Source organism: Electrophorus electricus, chromosome 26 (assembly GCF_041902795.1).
Source record: "Electrophorus electricus isolate QZ-2024a chromosome 26, ASM4190279v1, whole genome shotgun sequence".
In the NCBI taxonomy this organism is placed as follows: Eukaryota; Metazoa; Chordata; class Actinopteri; order Gymnotiformes; family Gymnotidae; genus Electrophorus; species Electrophorus electricus.
In genome coordinates, this window is record NC_137522.1 from 9992515 (window position 1) to 10019687 (window position 27173).

The following is a 27173-nucleotide window of genomic DNA, read 5'->3' on the forward strand; positions in this document are numbered from 1 at the left end:
AAGGGGGCACTCGAGAGGCGCCTCGTCCAGTGCAACAACAGGAAGGAAAGACATGTGCTTCCTTAACACTCACATCACGCATAGGACTATAGAAGTAACAGAACCTAAATGAAAAAGTAAGCAAGAATAAGAACCCCCAAAACAGTGGTAAGGGAGCAAGTCATTACTAAATGTATTACTACATAAATTCAATGCTGGGGTAAAATGGATATATCATTTTTGCACCGTTTGTCAGATGTTTTTATCTAGCTCAACTTACATATTTATCAGTGTCTTTTTCACAGTAGGTCTATGTGTTCTCACTGGAAACCGAACCCATGACCTTGGTGTTGTGAGCTACATGAACATGGTTTAGTTCAAAGATAAAGGAGGCATATTACAGCTTGCAGCACTGGCATGCACTGGGACTATTTATTTTTGTTTATTATTCATACTCATTTTGGTAAATATCTTCTTTAGGCAGTGGGACCCATAACTCTAGCTATGTCACAGCTTGCTGATTTGAGCATGCAAACCTGTCTGCATGAATTATTGGAAGAAAACCCTGCCCTGTCCATGCAGAAGGGTGAGTACTTTCTGTAAAGCTTTTTTAGCTGTGGACTTCAAATTCATGGTCCTGGATTTTGAAATCATTGGATTTTGTAAAAACTGGTAACTAATTTATATTACAAATAGGAATTCAAATCACAGGTTTCAAGATCCAGGCACTGCAGATTTTTCATCCTTTAACTAGTAGTCATACATTACAACAAAGTGGTTCATTGGCTACGTTCATTTACCTACTAGTGATTACAAAATTCGAGTCAGGAATTGGATGATAAAATCTTAAGTTAAATACCTCAGCTATAGAGTGTAATGCCAAGCCTAATGCCTATGGCATAGCTTAGGTGAGATCATGGCTGGACTAGTCTCGAGCTCAAATGAAAACACAGTAGTAAATCCACAAGGTGGCACCTTCCACTAGTAAACATCTCCAACAGCCCCAGTGTATTTCCTTATGCTCTCTCTTTATGCCCTGGGGAACTCACTAGTGACAATGGAGGCATGTAGGAAAGCTGTAACATAAATCACCATAGAATAAGCCTTGGCCAGTAAATTGCTGGACACATAGTGTCTCCTCGGATCAGTTAACTTGTGTTGATTAGCTGAACTTGTTTTGAACAAAAATAATGGCAGAATAAATGCAATAAAAATGAATTGTTATAAAACTTGTGTAAAAAATGCACACTTATTCAGTGACCTGTATAATTATGCAGATAAATTTATTCTATAATTTTACATTTCTAACATTTACAACATTCTTGTATAACTTTTCTCATTTACATATTTATTTATATAATAATAATGCGTTATGTGCATTGATGTATGCTTCAATTTAATTCATTATTTGATCAGATTATTAATATCCAGATTGTGTTATTACTTTAGAAAAAGACTGTACTCTAATGCTTAAAGGAAAACACTGTATAAACATCTCCAAACTATCACGAAGTGATAAGGCTTCTTTGTATGCCTTCCTCGATCTAATAGAAGAGGTATGTCACATGCAACGGAAATTACAGCAATGATAGAAGCAGATTTGGGCAGGCGCTTCAGAGAAGACTGTTCACTTAGATGTTTTACCTTTTGTTGTTTGGTTGTTTATCTTTGAGCTAGTATAGCTATGTGATTTCATGGAGTGCCTTTGTTTCGATATTTTGCTGTTGTCCATGGGCATGGAAAGCCGTGGGGAGTGCTCCTTCTGTAGGCGTCTCTTAGTCGTGTTTTCATAAACTGGGCCTTCTGAGAAATACACATATTGTTCTTTGTTAGTTATTTCCATACCCCCTTTTTTCAATCTAACTGTGAATGTTAGCCTACACATTACAGGACAAGGGTCTTACAAAGGAGGTCAGATAATGTGCTCTGCTTGTGCACTGCAAATCAGCACTGTTACGGGCGGACTTTATTTGAAATCTTCAGCGGAGCATAAGTCTGCACGTTCGTAACCACATGTAACCTACATGCTCACTCACTGCTATGCCGTCACCAGGAAGGAGCAGAGCTTGCACTGGGCGTGCATTACTTTTTACAATGCAGCCGTTGCTTACGATCATGCTACCTGCTTCCATGTTTACTCGCAATCGCTGTTGTTAATTAAACTTCGTTAATCAGTCAGCCGGTCTGTCGGGACTAGTGCAAACCTATACGTAGGTTATGTGAAGACCTGTCTCTATGTAACTACCTTTGTCATTACAGGGCTTGTTCTGAGGCGCACAGTCATAACGTGTATCAACGAATAGGTTTAACGAATACCTTGTCTTCGGCAGCAGGTGAGCCGTATGACAACCAGATTTGTTATCAGCACAGCACACCCCAATGGCAACGCTAGCCACACCCACCATTTACCAAGCACTGACCCTGTTCTCACGATCACTGGAGAATCTGTCACTGCAGAAAGAAAAGGAAAAAGAGTCAAATTGAATATACTCATAATATCAAACAAATAACTCACAAAGAAACAAATTAATTAAACAAATTAATACCTGCTTAATTAATTAATTATTTCAACAAATTATGGAACTCAAAAATATAATCTTTTGGTTATTATATATTTGTAAATAATTAAATATGCTGTGCCAACCTACTTTGCATTTACTTGGTGTCAATCAAGCAGTGTCTATTTTTAGCCGTTACCAAGTCACTTATCTAGCATAACTCACGCAACGGCCCGGTCAAGACACCGCAGCAGCACACACCGATCACAACCCTCAGTCACTTCCCCGCTCATGATCCCGTCGACAGTTTCTTTCCCACTGTTCCTACCAAAATATTGACGGTCCCTAAAGCCAAGTGCGGAGACACATTTGCAACCTTCTTTGCACTCTCACGCGTCTAAGCCTTGTTTTCTGCTGTCTGCAGCAATAAAAAGCCTTTATTTATCACCACTTGAGCCTCGCTCCCGCTTCAACTTGATGGTCCCCAAAATCATGCACTAGGAGGCATTTTCAAGTTTCCTCCGACTCTCACGCTACTAAGCATTGTTTTAAACATTAAAAAGCCTTTGTAACCACAAGCACCACTTTTATTTTTTATCTCGCTTCTGCTTTGAAATGTCACAGAAACCAAGTAACTTATCTGACCTAACCGAGAAACTTACTGGCTAGTGGTTTTGTCTCGTCCTGTCACGGTATGTAATGTTACTTTCTTACTCAATGTTTTATTCTTACTATGAGGACTGAAAATAACGTTCACAAGACGTGAGAATTTTTATGTGCAAATGTTTTTTTTTTCTAAGTACCTCTTTTTTCCCCTCTGACGTGTGGTGAACTACGGAATGTTTGTTTCTGTTTTCAATTCTGCTGTCATTTTAGCAAAAAAGGGAAAACTAGTTTGCAGTTTTGCAGTAAGAGTGTTGTGTCTGTGTGACATGTGCTTCAGGTTGTCCAAACTCAGCCTTTCTTCTCAGTGCAAAGTCTACAATTAAAGTCTTAAACAAGCTCCTCAATGTTTAAACACATCCTGAGCAAGACCTTCAGATCCCTGTAAGATTCTAGAGCTATCGTTCTAAAACCATGTACAGAAAATCTTACATTCTCTGTCTTGCCTGTATTTCCCATTTGATATTTTCCATAGTCTAAAACATCTGACCCAGTCTGAGAAGTTTGCAATCAGGCGTATAGGATAAACTGACAGAGCATGTGCAGAACAAAGGCTTGTCAGACCAGTTGTGAGCACTACTGTGCTATAGAAATAGCCTCACTCACAAAAGGCAGCACCACAGGTGTGTTGTAGATTTATTTTTTTATTTTTTGCAAAATCAGGCTTATTCCTAATTGTTTTTTTTTTTTTTTTTTTTTTTTTTTTAAATTAACAAGTCTACAATACATGTCAAATCTCGCTCAAGTAGCCTACAGACTATACAAAAGAAAACAAGAACCTGAAAATTTTACCACAACTTGTTGGTGAACTTGTTGTATTTTCCTCCTCTTCTGTGGGAAAAAAAACAGAAACAGAAACAGGAGCAGATATAAGAAAGATATTTGTTATGAAATATGATTGCAGTTTATGCATTACAGAAATGTTTCCTAAGAATAATTTGTTCTTACAAGTGAAAAGAAAATGAAAACAGACTATTGAAACTACTACTTGCATGAAATTAACATTAATACATTTAAATTATCAATCACGGAAACATAGTATAATCATTAGCTTATGTCATGTTAGTATGATATATATATATACCCTAACCCTAACCGTAACCCTCTCCTGACATACTTCCAAACTTCTCCTGAAGTACTTCCTCTGTGAAGGTACTTACTGATTTTTAAATATGATGAATTGCTGTTACTCTCCTTCAGTAGTGGAATGTCCTGGATGACTTTGCAGTAATACCATCCACTGTCATTGGATGTAATGTTTTTAATAGTCAGGAATGACCAAGTACTTCCCCTCTCTTCTTGGTAATGATTATTTAGGGTGCCATTTGGAAAGATGGTGTTGATCCGTTCGCCAGGCAAGGATTGCTTTTGACTGATGTACCAGCCTACTTTCAGTGTTTTTTCACTTGTCTGGAAACTGCAGTTGATGATTGTGTTGGATCCTAGACATACTTCAAACTGTCCTGTTACCTCAGGCTTGATTTCTGTACTCAAAACTGCACTCATAATTATGCTTCCCACTGTAGAAAAGATAAATCAAATGCACACTGAGAACCAAGTCAGAAAAAAACAACATAACTTCCTGCAAAAACAAAAACAGCCTAGTATTTAATTTGCCAAATGAATGAGTGATTAGTAGGTCTATAGCAATGAACAATTTTTACCGGAATGGTTCCATTAACAGCTACCATCGTAGATGTCTTTTAACAATTACAGATGAATGCAATCTAATTCTGCCAATTCAGCTGTGCTGAATCACAAAGAGTAGCTTATTCTACTGGCTTTCTTTTTGTTTTGTTTTTTTAGGTTCTTTTTTATTTAAACTTCACTCTAGCACTAGACAGAGAAAAAATGCCTGTTTCATAACCTTAGAAGTTTATGCACATAAAATTGTATACAGTATAGAATGTAAAAAGTTTGTGTTCTCTCAAATGGTTTTGTGGTAGGCTATTAAGTAGTTCAAGATACACTAATAAATTAGAGTAAAAGAAATAAACTAATTAGGGTAATATAAATAACAACTAAACACAACACAGAGCAGAACTTCTTACTGGGTCATAAACTGGACGTAGAACTGTTAATAGAATGAAGAGAACAAAACAATTAACTAATGATTGCTGCTTTTTATCCAAACATTTGTAGTAGACTAAACTAAACAAACAGTAATATTTGCCTTGGAAAGTTCCAGAGAATGTAGTGTATCTCTGACCTGTAAACAGCAGAAAGAAGGTAATGCTGGACTGGTTCATTGCTTTGGTTGGGAGACGCTGCACCCTAAATGACAGACCCTTCTGATATGACCAGAGCAACTTACACAAGAGGGCAAGGCAGGGGTCATCAGAGTCACACTCCAGTGATAAAGGAAGCCTGTTGTGACAGTAATATTACTAAAGTTTTAAATGTCAAAAAATATATTATAGGTTAAAAGGTTCTTATTGCTTACCCAACTGTGGTAGAAAAGGGACAGTGTGGTATCTAAGCAGGTTCCTGTGTAGTCAAGCTGAAAACCCTGACAGGTAAAGACTGCTCTGTGGAGGGAAGTGTCTGCATATGCAGGGTCTCCAACCACCAATAGAGTCAAGTTCAAGTTCTGCTGTAGTTGGGCACTCATGAAAGACAAGGGGGCCGATCACACCCCAAGGATGAGGGAAAAAAAAGATCAAAGCTGGAAACGAGCTGGGTTAAGAGTAAAATGGCAGGCAAGGAACGCAACATGAAAAAAGGGGAAGCCAAGTAAAATATCTGACGGTCAATATGTTTGCAGCATTGCCTGAGAAGAGAATTGCTCTTCACAGAGAAAATGGCTCCATTAGTGACAGTTTGAATTGGTATGCAGTGAGGCTGGAAAGCACATTGTGAAATCGGGTCAACCACATGAAGGCCAGATGAGAAACAAAACTACACAGCACACCCCCAAGTGTGAAACTGAGAGACACACAACATATAATTGGTTCGTGGGACGTCCACAGAAAATCCCTATTAACCAATAGAGTTCTGGAACCCTACAATGGATAAAGCAACAGAACACAGCATAAGTTGTTTTTACACTTTCAGCATTAATCTGACATTCTTGACAGTATAATACTGGAGGAAGGGACCCTATTTCAAAGATTATTTTTAAGGAGTTTGAATTGGGAACCATAATGCACACCGCTTATTTGAACAGTGCCGTCAAAGACTGCAACATTTAATTTATGCACTCAGCTGAGCCTGGTGACAAGTGTAACCTCTACCATTTCCTGGCTTGAATGGAAACAATGTATTGTTGAAACACTGTGTTGCTGTTGATGACTGAAGTAAACATGTGCAGTACAGGTTACCGAAATGGTTTAAAATGAGTGACTTAGATGTGGAGAGACATTTTCCCCAACATGTTAACCAATCAAACCTTTCATCTTGTATCTTTACCAACACTTTCATGATTTCTAAGACAGATTGAAGTTGATTGATACTGTGAGGCCTAACATAATTTTTTTCAAAAATATTTTCAGTTAATAGGCAATGTAACCAGGGAATGGCTTCTTAATGTGGCCAAACATTTTGTCGTTGTTTTGGAATTTGTCATGTCAGATAAACGAGATGGACATCTTTCCATTTCCATTCTCACTTCTGCATGATCTGGAGGAGAGGGTGGGGAGTGCACATAATACTATTGTTGGTTTCATCTTGCTTATCTGTAATTGTCTGTAATGAAGGACAATTTTTATAATCTAATGCCACTGACTACAGCATTTCAGGTATTTAATCTCTTAATCCCTCCAGACTTTGTGACATTTTCTTTGCTTTGTATTGTTTCATCAGACCCTTCATATTAAATATTTATGGCTAGCCAGATATAATAATAAATCAAAACATTTGGTGCTTAAGTCAAAATCTCTCAATGAAAGAATTTTCCTTTTGATTATCAAATACTGAAGATGAGGGTAGAAAATAACTGAACACAGACACAATTTAATCTTTAATATAAAAACACATAAAAGTTACCCCCCTTTCCCCCCCACCCCCCCCCCCACCCCCCCCCACACACACACATACATTTATATTTGTGCATTATAAGGCATACTTAAATATGTGTAACATTACATATCAGTGAGAAAATATGGCTAGCTTCCTTTTTAAAAATAAAATATCTAAAATATTTTTGAAATGTCATTAAAATTGCAATACAAACAGCAACCAAATACATAGATATAGACTGTAAAGACATCTTTTTATTATTTAAAAATAAAGGACCATTACATGCCACACTTAAGTTAAAATTCCTTGAAACAGGAATAAAAAGTATCTTTTATTAAAAAAGATCCTAACATCAAATGCTGACACGCGCTATGGTGGATATTTATGATCAGAGCATACCATAGTGTTGAGTCAGTATTGTAAACACTTATCTATAAGACAAATGAACAATTCTGGAAAAAGAAAAATTACAGTGCACTATACATTGATGGTATGAGGTTAAATCAGAGACTGGTGAATAAACACAGCAGTCCTACCAAAGCATATACAGTAAAAACAAAATAATTTTCATATAATTTGCAACATACATCTTTGATGTAATTCAAGTCACATAAATAAAATGCTAAAACCCCTCAGATTTGAAAAGCACATTTTTTGCAGTTTATTTTACTGTACACTTTCCATATCCATATTGCTCTTACTCATGATGCATTCTAGAAGATGTAATAGCACAACCTTTGATCTGTATGATGCAAACCAATTCATGTCAAAGAAAAATATGAATGAAAACGTGACCTGATATGCACAATAAAATTCATATTCTCAGAGACTGAAACAAAGTAACACATATCAAAAAGTGCAAAAATCAAAAAAGTTCTGATCATAAATAGAAACCGTTCTGAATGAAAGGCTTTCTCCTCCTTCTGGCTCCTGGACTATAACTCGTCTTTTGGGTTAATGTGATCTTGAGCCCAGTGAAGCTGGTTTTGGAGTGCCTGAATGACCTCATCCGCTTGAAGTCTCTCCTGCAAATCCATCCAACGTATTTCATTTATTCTATTAACTAGGTTACAAGTAATTAGGATGTTCAGAAAGGTGGATAAAGTAATTCTACAGGTGTTTTTTAATTTTTTTAATTTTTTTAAAATTTATTTGTAGACTGCAAGATGAATACATTTAGTTTTAAGATGTTCCCAATTCAGTGCTCTTTAAAATAAAAAATGATGGCCACAGAAAATAAAGGAAAAAGGGGCCTGAAGAGTGTGGTGGAGTTTTTCAACATGTAATCTGGCAGTTTGTAGGCACCATATAAACCACAGCAGGGGAAATGTGAGAGCAGCAACTGTTACCCACTCACCAGCTCTCTGTAGAGGGGATCCAGAGTGAACCACATCGCCAAGGCGCATCGCTGCCCTCTGGTGACGGCTCGCACGCCATGCGGGTTCTCACCGCCAGAGGAGAAACCAACCATCCTCCCACACCTTGGCTTCACCGATGCCTAGAACAGGAAAGGGGGCGCAAAAGAACATTCACTTGCGCATATGACGCCTAAAAGGTTACACTTTTATACCGTTACAGCAATTTACCTACCTTAACCGTTTTGGCATCCATTTCAGTAAATATGAACTCTCCCCCATCAAAATCCCCATTTAGATACAGCAACGCACTGAAAGGGACAAATGAGAAGATATTTACATAATCTATACATTGAAAAAGAGGTACAACTACTTAAAACATTTTTTAACAAAAAGCAGCGCCGTCTTAGTGACAGAGGAGAGGAACGTCGTGAAGATTTCTCAGTAAGCAACATACCTTAAGCCTAAAGAGAGGATTGTCCAATAGGAATGCCTCCTACCTCACCTCCTATTGACCAATCTTGACCTTTGGCTTAAATGGATATGTGAGAAATCCTTGCATGAAATATGCCCAGACATGCTTCTACCTGTAGTCTCTGTAGGTGTATGCTGGAGGCTCTTTCCAGCACTCATTGGCTTCGGGGTCCAGCAGGCAGTTATCAGCATGGATCGGGTGGCTAAGGTCATTCCTCAGTTCTTGCTGACCTTTGGTGAGCAGGGAAAAAAAGACATCTCACCAGTCCAAAGGTTTTCACACAACTGAACTGACAGTACTTTGTCTATTTACAATGGCGATCGGCGAATTACTTTATCACATTTTGTGATGGCCATTTAGTATAATGTACCTGGAATAGCTGTACGGCACACCAGATGAGTGTATGAGAAATGTAGGGTAGAGCTGAGCATGAAATAAGACTCAATGATCTGCCTAGCCTTCTCACTGATATCGTAGAAGAGGCGGGCACTTCCTAAAGGGACACGCCCCTCATAACCATACTGTGAATAACAAATAAATAATTAGCAAATTGGGTGGTTGCCCAATTGCCAAAATTAGAAATGGAATGGCATAAAGGATGCATCACACTTGTGAGATATGAAAAAGACCACATCAAAAGAAATTTATTTAATTTTACCTGCAAGGTTTTCAGCACGGTTGTCCCTTCAAATTTTTCGTTTGGCGTGTGAGGGGACATCTTCCCTCTATAGCCATCTCCAGCAATAGTCGCAGTCTGCCAGTGAAGATGAAATAAAAGACAATAGTCATATTAACAGTCTTGCTGCCTTTGATATCATGATCATGCATTGAGTGGATCTTGCCCTCACACAAAGGGGCACACACAAGACATACAGACATGCAAGTCACATTAACACTTGAAAATAGAAGTGATTGCTTATGAAAACAAGAAAAAAAGGCAAATAAACAGCAGCAACAACAACAACGACAAATACATTCTGAAAGAGATTTACATTTCCATACTCCCACAGAGATATGTGAACACTGGCACAAACCATAATTTATTAACGTTATTGACAATATTTGGCAAACTAATGGGTTTTATTCATTTGTTTCTCTTCTGGAATGTGAACGTGATAAGATACTCGGGTAGGGCAAGAAACACGTTCAGGTCATTATGAGCTTTTTTTTGGTCTGTAAGCAGTTTGGTTTCTGCTGGGAATGCGATTTTATTGTCTTCAGACGTCATCAGGCATGTTTTGGCTCCAGAAGCCCCATATTTTTGCTCCACAGTGAACAACCCAGTGCCCAGTGCCAGAAATTAGGTCACATTTGTGGCATTCCAAGTGCACTGTAAGTGCTAACAGGACACTAAGAGATATCGAGTAGAATGAGCATAAAGCCGACTTACATGTGCCAGGTGTTGTAGTTCCGAACACTGATCTTCAGAAATGACATCATCAAAGACCGCCCTCTGAGTCCCATTAAGAGCACCTGAATTCAGCACCAGACGCACGCTATCGTACAATAAAGGGCCCCCTGTAAAAACACACACAAAAACACACACACACACACACACCCATACGCACGCACGCACAGAGTTTACTGTTCTATCTGGGGCTCGATGCTCCAATGGCTTATGCTTGCATGCTAATAACCACATCTAGATCACAGGCAGGGCAATGCGCTGATCTACCTTCCCTAGGGTCTTGCAGCACAGACAGGGAGGTGTTCCGTTTCTCTGAGATGGGTACGTATTCCATCCCGCCATCTGTCCCTGAGGGGATCCTGAAATCGACAGGCCTGACGTGAGCACCAAAGCACTGTTGCTCAGTGACTGCTGTTACCAGCAAACAAAGGAAACCAGTGAACAGAGTGACATATACCGGTTTGTGTCATCTCTTCCTCCTGGGCTGTTCCAGTAGTTCTAACAGGTAATCAAAAAGAAAACAGGATGAGGATACAGTTTCCATGTAAATATACATGTTAACCTGTGAACAAAACCAGTGCCCCCTAATTCAAAAGCCACCCATCCTACTAGCATTGCACTGTGACAGCAGCTGATAGAACAAAGACTCTTCCCACCAGGGGGCACTATAAGCACGGCTTACGATTCTGCAGCATCTGAGACACCTGTTGTTTAAAAATGCCGACAGCCTGTTCACAGACTCTTACAGCTACATTATGCCAGAGGGTCAGAGAGCAGGGAAGTGCATGTTAGTTGTGATGAGTTCAGTAACTTTTAGAGACATATTTTAAATGCTAGTTTCAAGTGAATATATAGCAGGGGTAGGCAGGCTTAGGCACAAAGGACCAGCATGGCTGTAGGGAGCTCCCCTGATTCCACTTGCTTAAGCAATTGTACTCTGTATTAAAACAACTGATTAGTTGTGTCAGATGTGCTTGTGCTTGCTTGGAATGAAAAACTACAGTCACACTGGCACTTTGGAATCTCAGTAAATTTCCCGATCTACATATTCTTCCCCCATATGAGTTTTGACTCCTGAGTATACACAGAAAGCAATTATATCCTGACTTTTAAAACCTGGTTCCTTGCGACTCTGACTTCCTTTTGCTGCCTTTCAGAGGCCAGTCTGTGTAGGATGGTGTACACACGAGGATGCCTCAGCACCCATCTCTCTGCATTTCTGGGCAGGAGGAGGCAGTCGGCTCCAGCTCGTCACTGTGTGGGATGCGGAAATGTGCTCACCCCCTGGGTGTATGCTAGGCCCATGTTCGAAGTGCCGATGAGGAGCAGCTCCAACTCCTGCTTGTGTCTCTTCAAATACTGTACAGCCTCCTGCAAAATCAAGGGAAGCGAGCTTATTCTCAAAGAGCCTGTGCTGACTGACCATCTCAGCTCTCTAGCGTTTGGGCTGAAAGAAAGTGAGACCCAAATGAGACCTAAATTAGTTTAAATGGTAATGAATTTAAATGTAGTCTATTACACATGGCCAAATTGATCAGTAATATTAAGTAATACTAAAAAACATGCAAACCAAGACCTACATTTGGCTGATGATCCTTTGTACTTGGGAATATTTCCATTGCAAAGCACATTAAAGACATGGCTTTTCCACTGCTCTCTTTTAAAACACTAAGTTAGAAATGCGGTGGTATCCGAGTAGAGTGACTGAAAGAACATTCCCCTGTTTTTCTTCCCCTTTAGTCACTCCTGGACCTCCTTAAACAGAGCTCTAAGCGGAGCACAGCGCCCCCCTTCTTTAAGCAGTGCCAGTGCAGACCAGAGGCCTGGACCCCTCCTGTGGTAGCAAAGGGGAGAAGGCTGCTATTGTGAATGGTATGAAAGCAGTGGCAGCCGGTAGCGTTTGTGGCTTTGGCAAATTTCACCCACCTCTCGTCAGTAATGGTAATGTAAACAGCTCTGAAATGGTTTCAGTGAGTGCTGTGATGTTTCGACATGAAGCCCCCCTCCCTCCCTCCACCATTCCTGAAATGCAGGGCCTTCTGGCAGTCTTCACTCCACTGCCAGCTGAAAAAAGGCCTGTAGTCAGTTAAGATTCTGAGGGCCAGAGACAGGAAAAGCAGCTTAGCCACTACTGCACAACACAGCCAGCCAAACCCATCGCTCTGTCCTGATCAGGAGGAAGTCACCGTCACCGTGCCTTTTCAAGGCAAAACGTGCTTACGGTTTCAATGAGTGTTGTGATGTTTCAGTGTCCAGGCTTTCTGTGTGCGTGTGTGATTTCCATTCTGAATTTGACAGTGCTGGAAAAAATGGATGAAATGCTGACAGACATAGCTAAATGGTGAAGACAAGCATGACTAGACATAATAAACTCCTTAGCAGCTGTAACCGTGTAAAAAGAAACCAACCACCTTCGGAGTTACACTTCGTTGTGTTATTTTGCCGTCTAAGAACATTTAAGCAGGGAGCAGCATGACATCACCAAATACAGCAGATGCACGTGGGACAGTAAGAGTTAAGTGCCAAGAACCAGCACACTGGTCACTTATAGGATGCTGGTACTGGCAAGCCCTCAGTGCACAGCCAAGTCACTAACTAGGACTAGTCAGTCACATGGAATTTTAAATGATCACACCTCCAGCCCATTTACATTTCCAGCATGTGGCAAACACTCTTGTCCAGTGCGACTTGCAGAAGTGGTTTGCAGTCTCTATCAAAAATATATCCTCATGTGAACATAAAGAGATTAGTCAAATACTACCAGTCAAAAAAATACTACCAGTAAAAAACGCTACTCGTCAAAAGGCCTGACTAAAGTTAAAAAGAAGACAGTGAAGGGTTTATTTATTTGTTAATTTAAGTGCACAGTGACTCGGTAGAGGTCAGTTTCCAGTGTTGCAATACTTCCCCACACCCCTCTTTCTCAGCTGCTGGATTACTTACCACTAAGCTATCTGGACTGTATCATTTACTGTACTGTACGGGAGCGAACACTAAATGCTATCACACATAAGTGCTGTGTCCTACACTGTTTATAGTCTTCGAAATTAGTCCTGTGCTCAGTAGCAGTTCTTGGTGTTCCTGGCATCACTGCATGCTTTTCATTGTTCTGCCATATGTGAAATATCGTCTTTAATTTCATTTCCTCTTTTTATGCTCCACTTTATGATTTATCTTCATCTGATCATGATTGTATTACTTGATTATCTGATTCTGAAACCTTACAATGCATTTGAAAGCTATTATCATTTAAAGCTATTGTTGTTATTATTATTATTATTATGTATTATGTTTCACTCATGATTCACCTGGCGAGGCTGGCCCCCACTTCCCAGAATCTCAGTGTAATACTCCACATTTTCAGTCATGAACTCCTCTCCTTCATGGAACAGCAGGTAGGTTAGAGCACAGACCAGAGCTTCCTCCAGCTTGTTCTCTGAGAACAACATAAAGAGGGCAGGGGAAGAGGGAGTGAGAGAAAGGGAGAGTGAACATGCCGTAAAGTTGTTCAGTTTATGAGGCTGCCTGTGTACAGTGTCTACAGAAGAACTTTTTCCTCCGTCAGTGAGGCAGTGAGTCTTCCCTTCTGGAGGGTGCACGGGAGTTCGGAAACGTATCACATGTAACTCTGAGCATGTACATTCCAAGCCAGTGACCACAGAGGAGCAGACCTTTGGCTGAGATAGTGGAAATAACAAATAACTTTTGACAGAGACAGACGCAGGCACCCACACGCACAAACACACACACACACACACACACACACACACTTGCGCGCGCACACACACACACACACACACACACAGTTGGCCTATCTTACCAGTAAAACACGTTTAGAGTTTTCACTCAAGGTGAAATGACATAGGACTCTATCTTTGGGACATTCTTAGTACTTTAATAAGATGTAAACGGTTTTAAATATACCACTTTGCAAAAGCAAATATTAGCTGTCTGGAAAAATATATGTTCACGTTACATGGCCGACAGAAGCAAAAGTGAGATTAAATCCTTTTTGATTTTAATAAAAGACATCATCAACACATCTTTCTTCACTCTGCTGATGTACGTAATGCAAGTTCTTAATACTTTTACGTAGTTTGACTAAATACTATTTAGTAGCTTCACACAATAAGCTTCTGTTCACATCATGCACATATGTGCACTTTAAACAAGGCAGTGTTAAAACAAGCAGTCTAGCCAATTCCAATTCTTTGGCGTGGTGTTTCCATACCACAAAACCTGCCTTAAGATGATATTAATTTAAGCGCAGCATGTGGCTCACATGAAATGAACAGAGTGGGATTTGTTTGAAGATTTATGTGATTGAACGGTGGCTAATTTTCCATTTTTACACATGACATTGCTAATGCTAAAGTGGTGAGCACCTCCACCCAAGTGAGGGTTCGGGCCAGCACAGAGATTTACCTTGGAAGTAGGCGAACTGCAGGTAGTCATAGTGCAGAGGCAGGTAGTTCTCCATGGGTGAGAGGCGGCCGGGTCGTGTGGCCAGGTCTCGTATGCACTCGTGCTGGCAGTGCAGGATTTGCGTGTAGTGATCTGGAAGGCACAAATACCCACAGTTGTCAGGATCCTGCAGAGTCGTCATCGCAGGGGAGCTGTGGGGCCAGGGGCCTTTCTGCACCCCTATGTTTCAACACGGCTACTCTTACTGGGGTCTCTGAAATTCAGCTCTCCATCGGCTTGTCAGCATACATCAGCTCAGCTCACTCTGTGTTCACCCGGAACCTGGTGGCCCACTGGGTCTGGTATGCTGTAATCAAGGCTTAACTTCACAGCTTGAGCAGTAATGCAGACCAATGGAGGACAAAGTGGGGAAGAAAATATTAATCCTCCAGCCTCCCTGTCCCTCTCGCATGGAGATATTGGTGAACTATGCGCAGAAACCAGCGCCGCACCAGTCCAGCTGCGCCGTTAAATGTGGCTAGACATCATCCCACAAGGCTCTGCTCTGGGTTAATTAAAGGGCTGTGACATTGCAGGGCCATGGGGTAGCATATGTTCACATGGCTGCCTCTGATTTAAAAAAGCTGAGGTGGAGAGGTTTAAATAATACACAGGAAAGTCTGGATAAATTAAAGAAAAATGATGAACCCCACAGAATGGGGTCAGGAAACATGATGTCTGCTCTTTGAGTGGAGACACCCAGGTCTCTTCCTATAGAATGCTAAGGTGTTCCTAGATTAGCTCTGTTCTAAGATTTTATAAGGCCTTGACAATGCAAAAAATACAAATAACTTTGTTTTGTTCTTATAAGATGACGTTCAGAAAAATGACGTTCAGAAAAATGCTGACGTTCAGAAAAATGCTCGAAACATGAGTGTCTGTGTTATCTTGTGAGGGAGGAGATGCTCATGATTACCTGAAATTAGCTCATAGAGGCTGTAGCGGTAGAGCGTGTGGTCCTGCTCCTCAAAGTGCTGGGGGCCCTCACACAAGGCTCTGCACTTCATATCGGCCTGGTAGTACCCAGCCAGGGCCTCCTCGAAGAGCACTGCGGCATGCCCATACTCCCCCTTATCGTACAGTTTTGCCCCCGCAGAGAAGGCTTTCTGCATGCATGGGGTTGGGGGGAAGAAGGTCTCACTGTGGTGCATCTCAGGCAGCCAAGCCTGACCAGCAATCAGACTCTGGCCAATATACAGCACTTCTTCCAAGCAGCTCAGAACTGGACAATAATTTCTGCAAGATGTTTTGATCTCTAAAATGCCCAACACTGTGAGTCTGCCAGCAGTTTGCAGTTTCATTCAAAATAAGTGCAAGGGTAGAATAACTGCATGCCAGCCAGTTAAATGTAGACAACAGGGAATTGGCCAGTAGTAGCTTCAGGCCAATAGTAGCTTCTATGGTTTCTCTGTTAGCCATCATGCTCAGATTAGGTTGAAGAAATTGGATGCACTGGTATTGACAATTTTTTTTAAAATCAACACTAAGGTTTCTAGACACAAGCAAATGAATGATAAATTTGAACATCTGGATGAAAACCAAGGCAACAGTAGTTAAACCAGTATGGCTCCAAACCAATATATATGTTCCCTCATCTGTAAGGCACACCATGAATAAGAATGTGTGCCTTATAACACTGCATGAAATCCTCTAAAAATATACAGAACCTTCACTTCAGCCTCTGCCTTCCGAGAGGCTCACAGCGGTGTGCTCTGGTACACAGGCATCAGACAATCTTCATAACAAAACAGGGCTATGCTTTGAAAAGGATTTACCAAACAAATGACCTGTTAAAGAATGTTGTAAAGCTGCACCGCTTCTAGTCCAGGTACCCGGCATTTCATCCTCACTCAGTTTAAACTTACTCACAAGACCGATTAAAATAATTTCCTGTTATACTGTAGGTGGTACTGAAATATGTGGCTTGTTCTTCTACATGGTGGGAGTTTTCCACTGTGAGAAGCCCTTAGACATAATGGACTAGCTGGCATTACCTGGTTTGTTTTGGGAGTACTAGATATAAGCAGCCCTTAGACATAATGCTGTAATTGTTTCGTCTGATAGAAAGGTGCTTCACTCTCTCCTTCTGGAATGCTGACTCATCACTGATGCTCTCTGCCTCACAATCCTTAATCCTACTTGATGCATGGCCCTGACTGAAGAGATGCACTGTAATATGTACAATACCCTAACTCCATTTCATTGGGAGGCCAAAGGTCGCTTGCCTGATGTGGGCGAGCTTCTCGGTTGATGAAGTGCCTCTCTTCCACTCCCTCCAGTGCCTTGTATTGCTCCAAGTCCTGGATCATCTCAACATGCTCAGGGTTTGCCTGGAAATAAGTGTGAGCAGCAGCAGCTGCTTTGTCCAGCTGCTTTAGCTAAAACCCAGAGAAAGAGAGAGAGAGAGAGAGAGAGAGAGAGAGAGAGAGAGAGAGAGAGAGAGATTAGTAACAATTAGTAAAGTAAAAAGCATCATTAGCACTACATTGCTAAGGATCTGCACTGTGCTGTTAACACTGTATCTATAGCTATCCAGAAACACTGTCCCCAATGCAGTTCAGTTCTAGGACAACTTGGCTCTGTGTGTGTGTGTGAGTGTGAGAGAGAGTGTATGTGCATGTGTGTGAGGAAATCACAGAGGTTGTGACCATCTTTTTCTTTTACACAGTGAAAACTCATGAGATTCCAGGACTAAAAAGAGGAAGGCCTTTTTCATATACAGTGATAAGCATTTGTGCAGTGAAAGCGTTTGTGCCTCTCTTTGCTGTTCCCAAATATTAATAATCTGTATTAACTTTATTCAACTGCAGAAGGTATTGGCCAATCCAATTCTTGACATGCTCAAGGCACTCGCAAAGTGAGTTGAGGGAGCCATAGTTGTTTGTGGAGAGGGTCAAAAATCTGAGTGTCATCTGCATAAGATCTGTGGTAAGGCAGCCCAAATCTAAGATGATTTGGCCATGAGGAAGCATATATAAATGATATAAGAGCAGCCAAAGAATCATTCCCTGGAGGACCACACAGGTCACTGACCTGCTTTCAGAAACATTTCTGAGAGTCCAACCCACCTCCCAAGTCTATCTGTAAACATTTTGCGGTCAGTAGTGTCAAAGGCAGTACTGAGATCAAAGTTGTAGAACTGATACTTTTCCAGACTGCATATTTAAATGATTGCGATTAATTAACTTCATTAGAGCAGTCTCAGTACTGAGTAAGCCGAAATCCTGACTGAAATTTGTCTAGACAGCTATATAAGGATAGAAAGCCAGTAAGTTGCTTGAAGATGATTTTCTCAGTGATTTTCCTAATCAATGGTGGATTAGAAATGGGTCTGTAATTACATAACAGAGATGCTTCCAGATTTTTCTTTTTTATGAGAGGCTCCACAATTCCAGTTTTTAGTGTGGACATGAGTGAGATGTTTCCTATCTGAAGCATGTTGGCCGATAATGAGTGAAACACATTCTTCAAGAAGCTTGTTGGTAAGGTGTTGAAGCTACAACTAATGCATCTGGTCTTGAGTTCTAGTAAGACCCACATACTGTATCAACGAACTCACAGTAATGATCTGTAATAATCTTAAAATACATCCTTAAGTGAGGCTCATCTGACAGTGTGTGTTGCCAGCCAAATGCTGGCAAGAGAGAGAATGAAAGAGTCCAATATGGTGAGGAGTTCCTTGGTGTAACTGTCCATGGGATTGTCAATATGTATAGTAGCATCACCAGCAATTAAAAAATGGCAAAAATCAGTGGAGATAAAAGATAACATCTGTAAATTAATCAATAAAATTGATGAATGTAAACACTTAGTAACCTGTGTGCTTTGCTTCAAAAGTTCTGACTTACATTTTACATACTGCAGGTTGGATACATTTAGAGTATCTTATATGTTCTCCCTGTTCTTTCTGTTTCTGATAAGCATGAGATTGGGACAGATTACAGGCACACTGGGTACAAGTAGGCTGTTCTGAAAACATTAGAGGCACACTGGGTCCAAGCTTGTTTTGAAAACATGCACTGCTGATGTCACCACTGTAGCAGCAGGAACCCAAAAAATAACATTCCACACTGCCTTAAACTGGGTTGTCATCTTCTGTTATTGCAGATGCTGAAGGGTGGAGCTTCTTCTGACAATGAGACAGGGAGCTTAGTTGCCTTTCTGGTGGTTGAGGTGCTTGTCTCGTTCTTCTGGATGCTACAGGTGGTGGCGGAGCTTGATGCTTTTTAAGGGAAGGTATGGGGCATGGGCGTACGGATGAGGCAGTAGATGAGGGTAGAGGAGCTGGGCTGAGGCTGAACCTGAGGGCTGCCTGACAAGGAAAGAGGGGGGAGTGGAGACAGAGAACAACATCGAGCCCTAAAGGAGTTATGAAATCTGCTGAGGCAAGGGATTCCTGGGATGCTTGCGCCAATTCGACTTGAAGTCGATATGTTGCAGACCAAGAAAATAGTAAAGTTCAAGCCATGTGTCCTTTGTTTAGGCAAATGTTTAATTCAAGTAGCCATGAGAATATATCTGTTCTCCATGGAGGCAGAGGACCACTGATAAATGACCGCATTTTGTGCTTGCTAATTGTGTTATAGAGCTCAATAAAGTCCCTTTTTAATAACTTGTATAACAGTCTCCTGCTGTCTCAGGCCAGTCTTGCCAACATGCACAATAATCACCCTCACTATTGTGTATTCAGCCAGTAATGTTGGAAGCCTTTTCATTCAGAGACTGTGATGTTTGGCTCACATCAAAATATTGGTTTCTAGTTTTTCACACCATTGAGCGTCATCCTCGAGGACGAGGGTGTCTCCTGTGTCTACAGGCTGGGGCCCTGTGACTCTGCTCTGGGATGCTCTGACCAACTGACACGTCCTGTTCTTTTTGGAACAGTTTCCAAGACGGGCCAATTCCTATCCGCAGTCAGTCAGAACAATTCCTGTACTCACGACAGGAATTGTAGCCATCCACAGTGGTCAACGATCTGCTACCAACACTCCCACACTGACACTCCTCACACAGGATAGGAATCCAGCTTTTAATCTCCAATAACAAGGTCAGAGAACATTTCTAGCACTACCATTTTTTTTGTAGAACACCATAGAAAAAAGAAACAAATTAAAAATAGAAAAAAAATGAGAGAAATGCACTTTCCACAGTGAGGGAGATGAAGCTGAACTGTAAAAACAGAGAAATTATGGAGACTAATGTTACGTTAGAATAGCTGCAGCCAGGTCAGTTAAACATGAGCCATTCTAGAAGTTCACTTAATCAAGTTGAGTGTTTTTACTGTAGCAAGCCAGGCCATATGGTTACTGATTGTTCTGTGCTAAAATGTAAACACGGAAAACCAGCTGGTGTAGGTGATTATCAAAAAATGCATTGCGTTTTTAAACAAAATGTGGAAAAACAACTATGGTTAATTTTGATCTGTGGTGGTTTTTTCACATATTTGATGAATGAAGGAGCTGGATTGCAGACCATGGTCTCCGATTTATGGCCTGGCTACACTGAAGACCACTTTTGAAGGCAGTTAGTCTCAGCTGGGCAGCCCTGGATGAAAATCGGAAAATAAGTTCACAATCTAAGTGGGGAGGCTGTTAGTTAATATTTTCCGGTCCTGAAGAAATACAGACCTCAGATTGCTTCACAGACCTTTAAATCCCCCATACTGTAAACCTTCCACATGCAACAACATACTCAACTTGCTTTTTTCACATTTGTATAATATGCATTTTTCAGAAAAAACAAACAATAACAACAACAACAACAAAACACATGCCAAATAATTTACAGAGTAAAAAACAAATATGTTATGGTATATGTTATCTATAACAAATATATTAAGGGATCAGAACCTTTTAACAAGGCTTTTAACAAGGCTCGGCTACTATACACTAACTACCAAACTACAGATGACAGATATGAATGCATTATGTTTACAGATATAACATAGAACAATACTCTGAGATTTTGTCAATTAAACATAAAGTACCTCACAACAGATAAATGAAATGCAGTTTATCTCCCATACAGGTACCATAAATATTGGTGAAGGAACCTTTCACGAGTTTCAACATGGGCCTGATTTCAACATCTGCATTCCAGAGGTATGCATTAAGCATGCGTCCTACCTTCAAACACACATTAACAAGCTTGCACCGCCGTCAACCTGCCCAAACACTGTTATACCTTACATAACAGATCAACCTAAAACACAATCCTCCCTATGATGTTTGACCATTTGTTGGCCATGTCTGTAGCCTATTATCAATGCCTGTTCAAGAATTTCATTTCCATAAATGAAGTCAGTAAACAGCCATGTGATCTTGAGAATGAGGCACAGGCCTGGCCTCGCTTTGGGACAGGAGTAGCTCTTTGGGGTAAAATAGTGGGGAGTGAAATGCTTGTTCATACTTGGCCTCCTCTGAGATCAGGATAGGACACAAGGGAATTTCTGCCTCCCATCCAGATATAGTCCAGTAGGAAGGTAACAAGGCTACACTACAGGACACACTTTCATTCTTTCAATCACTCGCAACACACTTTCAATCATATATTTCCCTGTGAATAGTTGAGTCAGAGCACCTGCAGACCTGTTGCTCAATACTCTGTGAGGCCAGCCCATGCCAGAACACACAAACCATTAACATCCTGGCTGTAAGGCCGGAAAAGTCCACCTTGATGTGGGGTTTGGCTGAGGAAAAGGCCAAGCCAAAGCACCACTTCCATGTCCCCCCACCTACTGAAGAATGTAAACAGAATGGATATGAGGCCAGAGATATGCTCGTGACATAGGCACAAATCCTGATCACGTCACTGAACTTCTCGTGAAGCCAAATGCACAAACATGGTAACAGTGTGGCAAAAAAACAAAACAAACTGAGGCAGATCAAAGCTAAAATATTAGATATAGCTTTGAGATATCAAGGCTTCAAAAGCGACAGTTTGACCCTAACCCTAACCCACAGCCACACCTGCAGCACTGCTGCATTCACATTTTTTCCCAGTCATTATTTATATAGCACTCACTTGCATACTTGGCCTAATAATTTATTTATGTTTTTTATTTACTCTTTTTTACTAGACTCTTTTACACTAGACATTTTTTACTAGGTATGAGTGTACAATGCTGCAATTCACTCCACTTTTTAAAAAACCTTTATTCCTTGGAAACACAATAAACAAATTGTACTAATGCGCTTCCAAAACCACTTTGCGTGATAAAGGAAGCTGGATCTGGTCTGCAGTGCAGTTCATATATAGCACAGAACATTTATTTTCACCCCCACTTATCAACAGTTTCTTAGCTCATTGAAAAAGGGCAAGCTAACTACCACAGTGCATGTGCAAGAAGGCACGTGCGCTTCAGGAACCGCCGGCAACGTGTGGACAGCCTGCTGATGATGTCATGCGTCTGCTTGCAGCTCATTCCCACCTATTTCCAAAACAGGAGCTCCTTTCAGCTTCTCCTGCCGCCGCTCAGAACACACACGTCCAGAAAGGTCATGTCTGAGGAATGTCTTTAAGTCTGTTGGCATACACAGCCTCTTTCATTATGGGTCAGCGTGTGGAGACACAAGACGGCTGGAAAAATTGCGGCACGGCTAAATGGGAAAAGAGATAATCTTTCCACTGTACACCGCTGGAGCTGATGCCCCTACTGAAAGGAAGGTTCTGTGTCCTTGGTGTGGTATGGTACTCAGTCAGGCTCTTCTGCTGGTTCTTGTTTGAATAAGATATGTTGACTTAAAGTTAATTTAGGTGTGGATGACCACAGGGTGCAGGCATATATAGAGGTAAAGCCAAATGCCTGTAAATGACTTCCTTGCCATTCACACAAAAGTCTGTGAGAAAAGCAGTACTTTGAATCTGATTCAGTGTGCTAAAGCAAATACATAATTGATGCTAGATTAAGGAAATCTGTCCAGGATTAGAAAACACATTATACATATCCCAAAATACCATTATAATTTAGGTTGGTTCAGTTCACTTTCTCCAAAACACTGACTCTTGCTCTCTCAAGAGCTTCCAAAAACAAACAGTGTGCTTTGCTGTTACTTCTAAGCATGGCTTTTCCTTTGTTTTAAACCTAAGCAGTGCTAAGAACCTTGTATGAGGGATTGAAAAGTTCCAGGAAATTTAAATTTGTCCAAATGGTTCCATTTTCCCCCACACTTTGTATTTCCTTTCAAGCAGATTTTTTGGTTTAGTGCTAACAACATTCAAGGCTATATGTCGCTACTGTTCAGCTTCTATCAACTTCCATTTCACATTCTTCCAGAGCAATGGGCCTCAGAGGTCAGCCTCCCTTGGACTATTTGACCATGAAGACTGCACTTATACTGGCCCCTTTAATGACCACAAACCATCAGCACAGCTGGACACAAACCAGCCCAATCATAACCAACATCATTTGCAACACTTTTGTTTTCCTCCTGAAAATTCCATCCAATGGCCTTCAAGTCTTATATTTAAACTGTGAACAGCCTCCCTCAATGAATGGCCTGCTCTTGCTTGAGTGAGTGAGATCAAGTCCACCCATGTGACCATACAGTGGGTATGGGTTGTAAAAAGCATGGGTGGGGCAGGTCATGCTGTCCAGGTGTCAAATATATAGCAGACACGTACATTGTTCATGCATAACCGACCTTTCTGGCAAACACAAAAGACTGGGGGGTGGGGTGGGGTGGGGTGGGGTGGGGTGGGGTGGGGGGATTGGGGGTTGTCCATGCCCATACAATGCTACCATTCATCCTCTTATGAAGCCAGCCAAAGCCTTTTCTCTTCAACACCCCTCCCAGGAGATCAGAGAAACTTATTTGGTCCAACATGTGAGCCTGAATCCAAAAATTAGTGCTAGAAAACACAAGAGTGGAACATGGTCCTGTGCCAACTCTTTCAGATATATATATTCATGAACACACAGAACCCTGAGAGGCCCTCTGGGCAGGAAAGTTTAAAGTAAATAGAAATAAAATTCTAAGTATAAAAATAAAATTTTAAGTAGAACAGAATATGATAATAAAAAGAACAAATTATAAAAAGTACAAAAAAAAGTGATCAGTGATAAAGTCTTATTTGATGCAACAACTGATGAGCCACACAAGGGGTGTGGAACAAGGTGCGGAGATTTTATTTAACAGCGATCAAATCCAAAACTCAAATCCAGCAACAGTAATCCAAAAAACAGATGTGGATTGATAGTTCTGATACACAAAAGAGGATAGTCCAATCTCGTGGTGAATAAATGGAAACAGGGTGAAGAACCTGGCAGACATGAGAGAACCAGAACTGCAAGCTAAATAGTGCAAGCTAACTGCAAGCTAAATTCACAACTAGAATATGCCACAGGGGTGGCTTAAATACATTGCCTTTAATGAATAAAATGCTTACAGCTGAAGGCTAGGATGACAGACAGACAACAGGGAGGTTGCTAGTACTCAGGTGAACACAACCTCTGGTGGCGCCCTCTCAAGGTGTGAAACATATGAATGCCACGTGGAATAACTGCATTTGAATATGTTTTTGAAAGTGTTGTCAACTGATCACAGACTTTCAGGAAGAGCGTTCCTGAGCTTGGGACCACATTAACAAACAGACCCCCACCTCTTCAGCCAGGATTCTGGAATGACGCATACATTTTTTTTTTAGAAGACCAGAGAGGTAGAGCAGTGGAATGTCTAATAATCATATCACTAAGATAGAAAGTGGCAAGACCATGGCATTAAATACACACACACACACACACACACACACACACACAAATCTTTAAATGTTAAAATCAACTTTGAAATATAGTGGTATCCTGTAGATGGATTTGAGGATGGGTGTATCGACATCCTGAACTCATGGCACATTGTTATTCCTTCTCTTTGGTAGCCAATATATGAGACAGCACTGCAACAATCCAGCCTAGATCAAATAAAGTCATCTTTGAGTGTTTTCACCATTAGCAAAGAAGAAATCGGCACAGGTGCAGTATGACATCACAAATGTGATGTCTTACAGACTTCAGTAATATGGTTCCTGAAACTGAGGTCATTGTCAAAAACAACAGCTTTTTAATGTACTTTTTGGTCTTCACAGACATGGAATCCACATATACAACTATATCTGTCCTCTGAGATTTATTTCTTCTACCCGAACATCTGTCATTTCTTTGTTCGATTTCAGGATGTTCTGAAACATCAAGTAGATTTTTTCAATAGATTTGTAGGCATCAGGTGCCAAGGACATAGCTTGGATAAGCAAATGTTATATCTACTGATTACATCAGCAAGAGGAAACAGGAATATATAAAATAATGATGGGCCCAGAACTGACACTTGTGGAACACTGTGGAGTACTGCATATTGCTTAGATATGCAAGTACATATTGCAACATAGTAATCATGTCTACTTAAACAGAATATGATCCAGTCTACACTGCACCAGAAAGGCTACCCCACTAGAGAGGCCACTGCAGTTCTGGTTAAATCTCGTGGTTGACTCTAACAGCAGTGATAAGGTCTGTGAGACCTACAGACATACAGGGTACCGAACACACAATCAACTCCCACATCATTTAAAATTTTGAGAAGTGCTGTGTTGGTGCTATGCACGGCCTAAGAAACGGATTGGAATTTTTCTGTAACATTCTTTGAGGTGAAATAAAAACTGAATGGAAACCACCTTCTCAGATATTTTGCCAAGAAAATAAATGTTTTTATATCAGTCTTGGTTATTGATATTGGTTGCTAAGCACTGATAAGTAAAGGTTTCTTTTATTCAGTAGAGGCCTAACAAGAACAGTTTTGAGACTATGTAAGTACATTCCATATTGTAATGATGTCCTGAATATTGTCAGTCTATCAGCCAAAAAAAGTTGCTTAATAAATGAATGAGGAAATGGTCAAAAGTGTTTAAAAGTGATATGACCTATGTAAAAATTTAGACAGATACATGAAAAAGTGGAGATTATTACATTGCTGTATGATGAAAGAAAACCATGGGGGGAGATTACTTGCAATGTTTTTCTTAGAGTAGTAATTTTGTTGTTAACAAATAAAACTGCATCACAAAGAAAATATCTGCAGAGGTACCATGGATTAGGTTAATCAATCTATCTATAGTAGCTCAAATTCATTTTTAGTTGTTTTTGTGATTGGCAAGCAGACAAGATAAGTAATTGTATGTACATCATCGGCTTAAATGAAAGCACTTTAAAGCGGTGACATTTTGTGACTGTGTACAGGATACTGCCCGATGCCTTAAATGACATTTTGACTGCCGTGTAAGACAAATCTTACATAGTCATCAACTATCTGTTGAGTGTTTTTATCTGATCTAGTGGATCCCATACTATTCTACTTCTGATCCTTTCCAGGTGTGCTCTGTACTGAAGAACAAGAGGAAATTGAAAAACCAAGTGGATATTGGGCATATATTTCAAAAGGCTTTTTAAAAGTTTCAGACTTTCTTTAAAAAGCAAAAAGTATATTTCTTTATTACAAAATACGTAAATAAATCACTACAAGCATAAACAACGTTTGTTTTCTCCTAAATTATAGATATGCCAAGTGTATTTTATTTTTCTTCAAAGCCAGGTCTGAGAGTTTCACAGGGCTTTACATTATTAATATTTGTGGAGTTGGGTCCATGCTGACAAAGCTTTGCTGTCAAGACTAAAGACCTTAGCAGCATTTCTATTTCAGGATATCTTTGTTCTTAGAGGGAGAGAAAAGATGTCAGTAGGATTTCAGTAGATCTAATAATCAGAAAGAGGTGCTTGGAGTAGCTCATCTGGCTAAGACCAGCACTTTGTGGCTGGGGGGCAATGGATGAGATGTGGCTGGGGATCAGCTTGTTATGCTCTCATGGTGAGAAAATGTGCCCTGCTGCTATAAACCACACAGCAGTCCAAGGACGCATCTGCTTGACCACAAGCAGTTGGCTGTAAAAGCATACTGAGTGGCTCAGCATCTTAAAAAAGATGCAGCAGCCTGGGTCATCCCACATTGTCACACAACTAGGGAGAGCTCTTGCATGCTGAGATGCCTTCTTTATTAATGCTACATTATTTATTACAGCGTGGTTTTAGGGCAAACCGCCCCCTAATGAATCTTCGGCTCTGTGGTGGGCACATAATGACACACATCTTGCATTTCAGGATACAGTTTAGAGGCAGTTGGCTGACAAAATGGCAGTAGGAATGGGGGAGGGCTGTTGTTCTGGGGTTGGGGGGAATGGCTGAGTTGTTTTTGTGTGGGGGCAATGGTTAAGATCCTGGCAGGGAGCTGCTCGAGAGAAGAGCCCCCATGGCAGAGACCAACATTCCTAATGAGGAATGCAACTCGTGCGTGTGTGTGTGTGTGTGTGTGTGTGTGTGTGTATATATATAT

The 27173-nt window shown here is 40.7% G+C and overlaps 2 protein-coding genes and 1 long non-coding RNA gene across 4 annotated transcripts in view; 1 reads left to right on the forward strand and 2 right to left on the reverse strand.

Annotated features, from left to right (window-relative positions):
- Positions 1-51: 51 nt before the first annotated feature.
- LOC113582382 (uncharacterized) lies at positions 52-26306 on the forward strand. Its single transcript, XR_003411156.3, has 4 exons — positions 52-147; positions 460-565; positions 20827-20900; positions 26159-26306. It is a non-coding gene; the product is annotated as an uncharacterized LOC113582382 (long non-coding RNA).
- LOC113582377 (uncharacterized) lies at positions 1257-7081 on the reverse strand. Of its 2 annotated transcripts, none has more exons than XM_081708276.1 (6): positions 5584-7081; positions 5350-5507; positions 4301-4660; positions 3933-3971; positions 2296-2430; positions 1257-1782 (listed from the first exon to the last, which is right to left on the reverse strand). In XM_081708276.1, exons 2-6 carry the CDS (start codon positions 5387-5389, stop codon positions 1607-1609), a joined length of 750 nt encoding a protein of 249 aa, XP_081564402.1. In that variant the 5' UTR covers positions 5390-5507; positions 5584-7081; the 3' UTR covers positions 1257-1606. The 2 variants fall into 2 exon arrangements, with proteins under 2 accessions (XP_081564402.1, XP_081564403.1); XM_081708277.1 differs by having other exon boundaries at positions 5350-5527.
- The window catches only part of p3h2 (prolyl 3-hydroxylase 2), a 38021-nt gene continuing 18263 nt past the window's right edge, over positions 7416-27173 (reverse strand). The window contains exons 2-15 of the mRNA XM_027018107.3: positions 17025-17177; positions 15716-15905; positions 14761-14892; positions 13644-13771; positions 11617-11706; positions 10793-10833; positions 10603-10694; positions 10318-10445; positions 9586-9681; positions 9298-9448; positions 9040-9157; positions 8688-8763; positions 8455-8595; positions 7416-8122 (exon numbers count right to left, since the gene is read on the reverse strand). Of these exons, the coding sequence (XP_026873908.2) occupies positions 8033-8122; positions 8455-8595; positions 8688-8763; positions 9040-9157; positions 9298-9448; positions 9586-9681; positions 10318-10445; positions 10603-10694; positions 10793-10833; positions 11617-11706; positions 13644-13771; positions 14761-14892; positions 15716-15905; positions 17025-17177 (1626 nt within the window). The 3' untranslated portion in view covers positions 7416-8032. The remainder of the gene's footprint in view (positions 8123-8454; positions 8596-8687; positions 8764-9039; positions 9158-9297; positions 9449-9585; positions 9682-10317; positions 10446-10602; positions 10695-10792; positions 10834-11616; positions 11707-13643; positions 13772-14760; positions 14893-15715; positions 15906-17024; positions 17178-27173) is intronic.

Excerpts from the sequence above, each read along its gene's own strand:
- LOC113582377 (XM_081708276.1), bottom strand. The coding sequence starts at position 5,389 with ATGAACCAGTCCAGCATTACCTTCTTTCTGCTGTTTACAG. Across the intron at positions 2,431-3,932 it reads AAGTTCACCAACAAGTTGTG|TGACAGATTCTCCAGTGATC; the intron begins GTAAAATTTTCA and ends TTCTTTCTGCAG. Across the intron at positions 1,783-2,295 it reads CACCTGCTGCCGAAGACAAG|AAGGCCCAGTTTATGAAAAC; the intron begins GTATTCGTTAAA and ends TGTATTTCTCAG.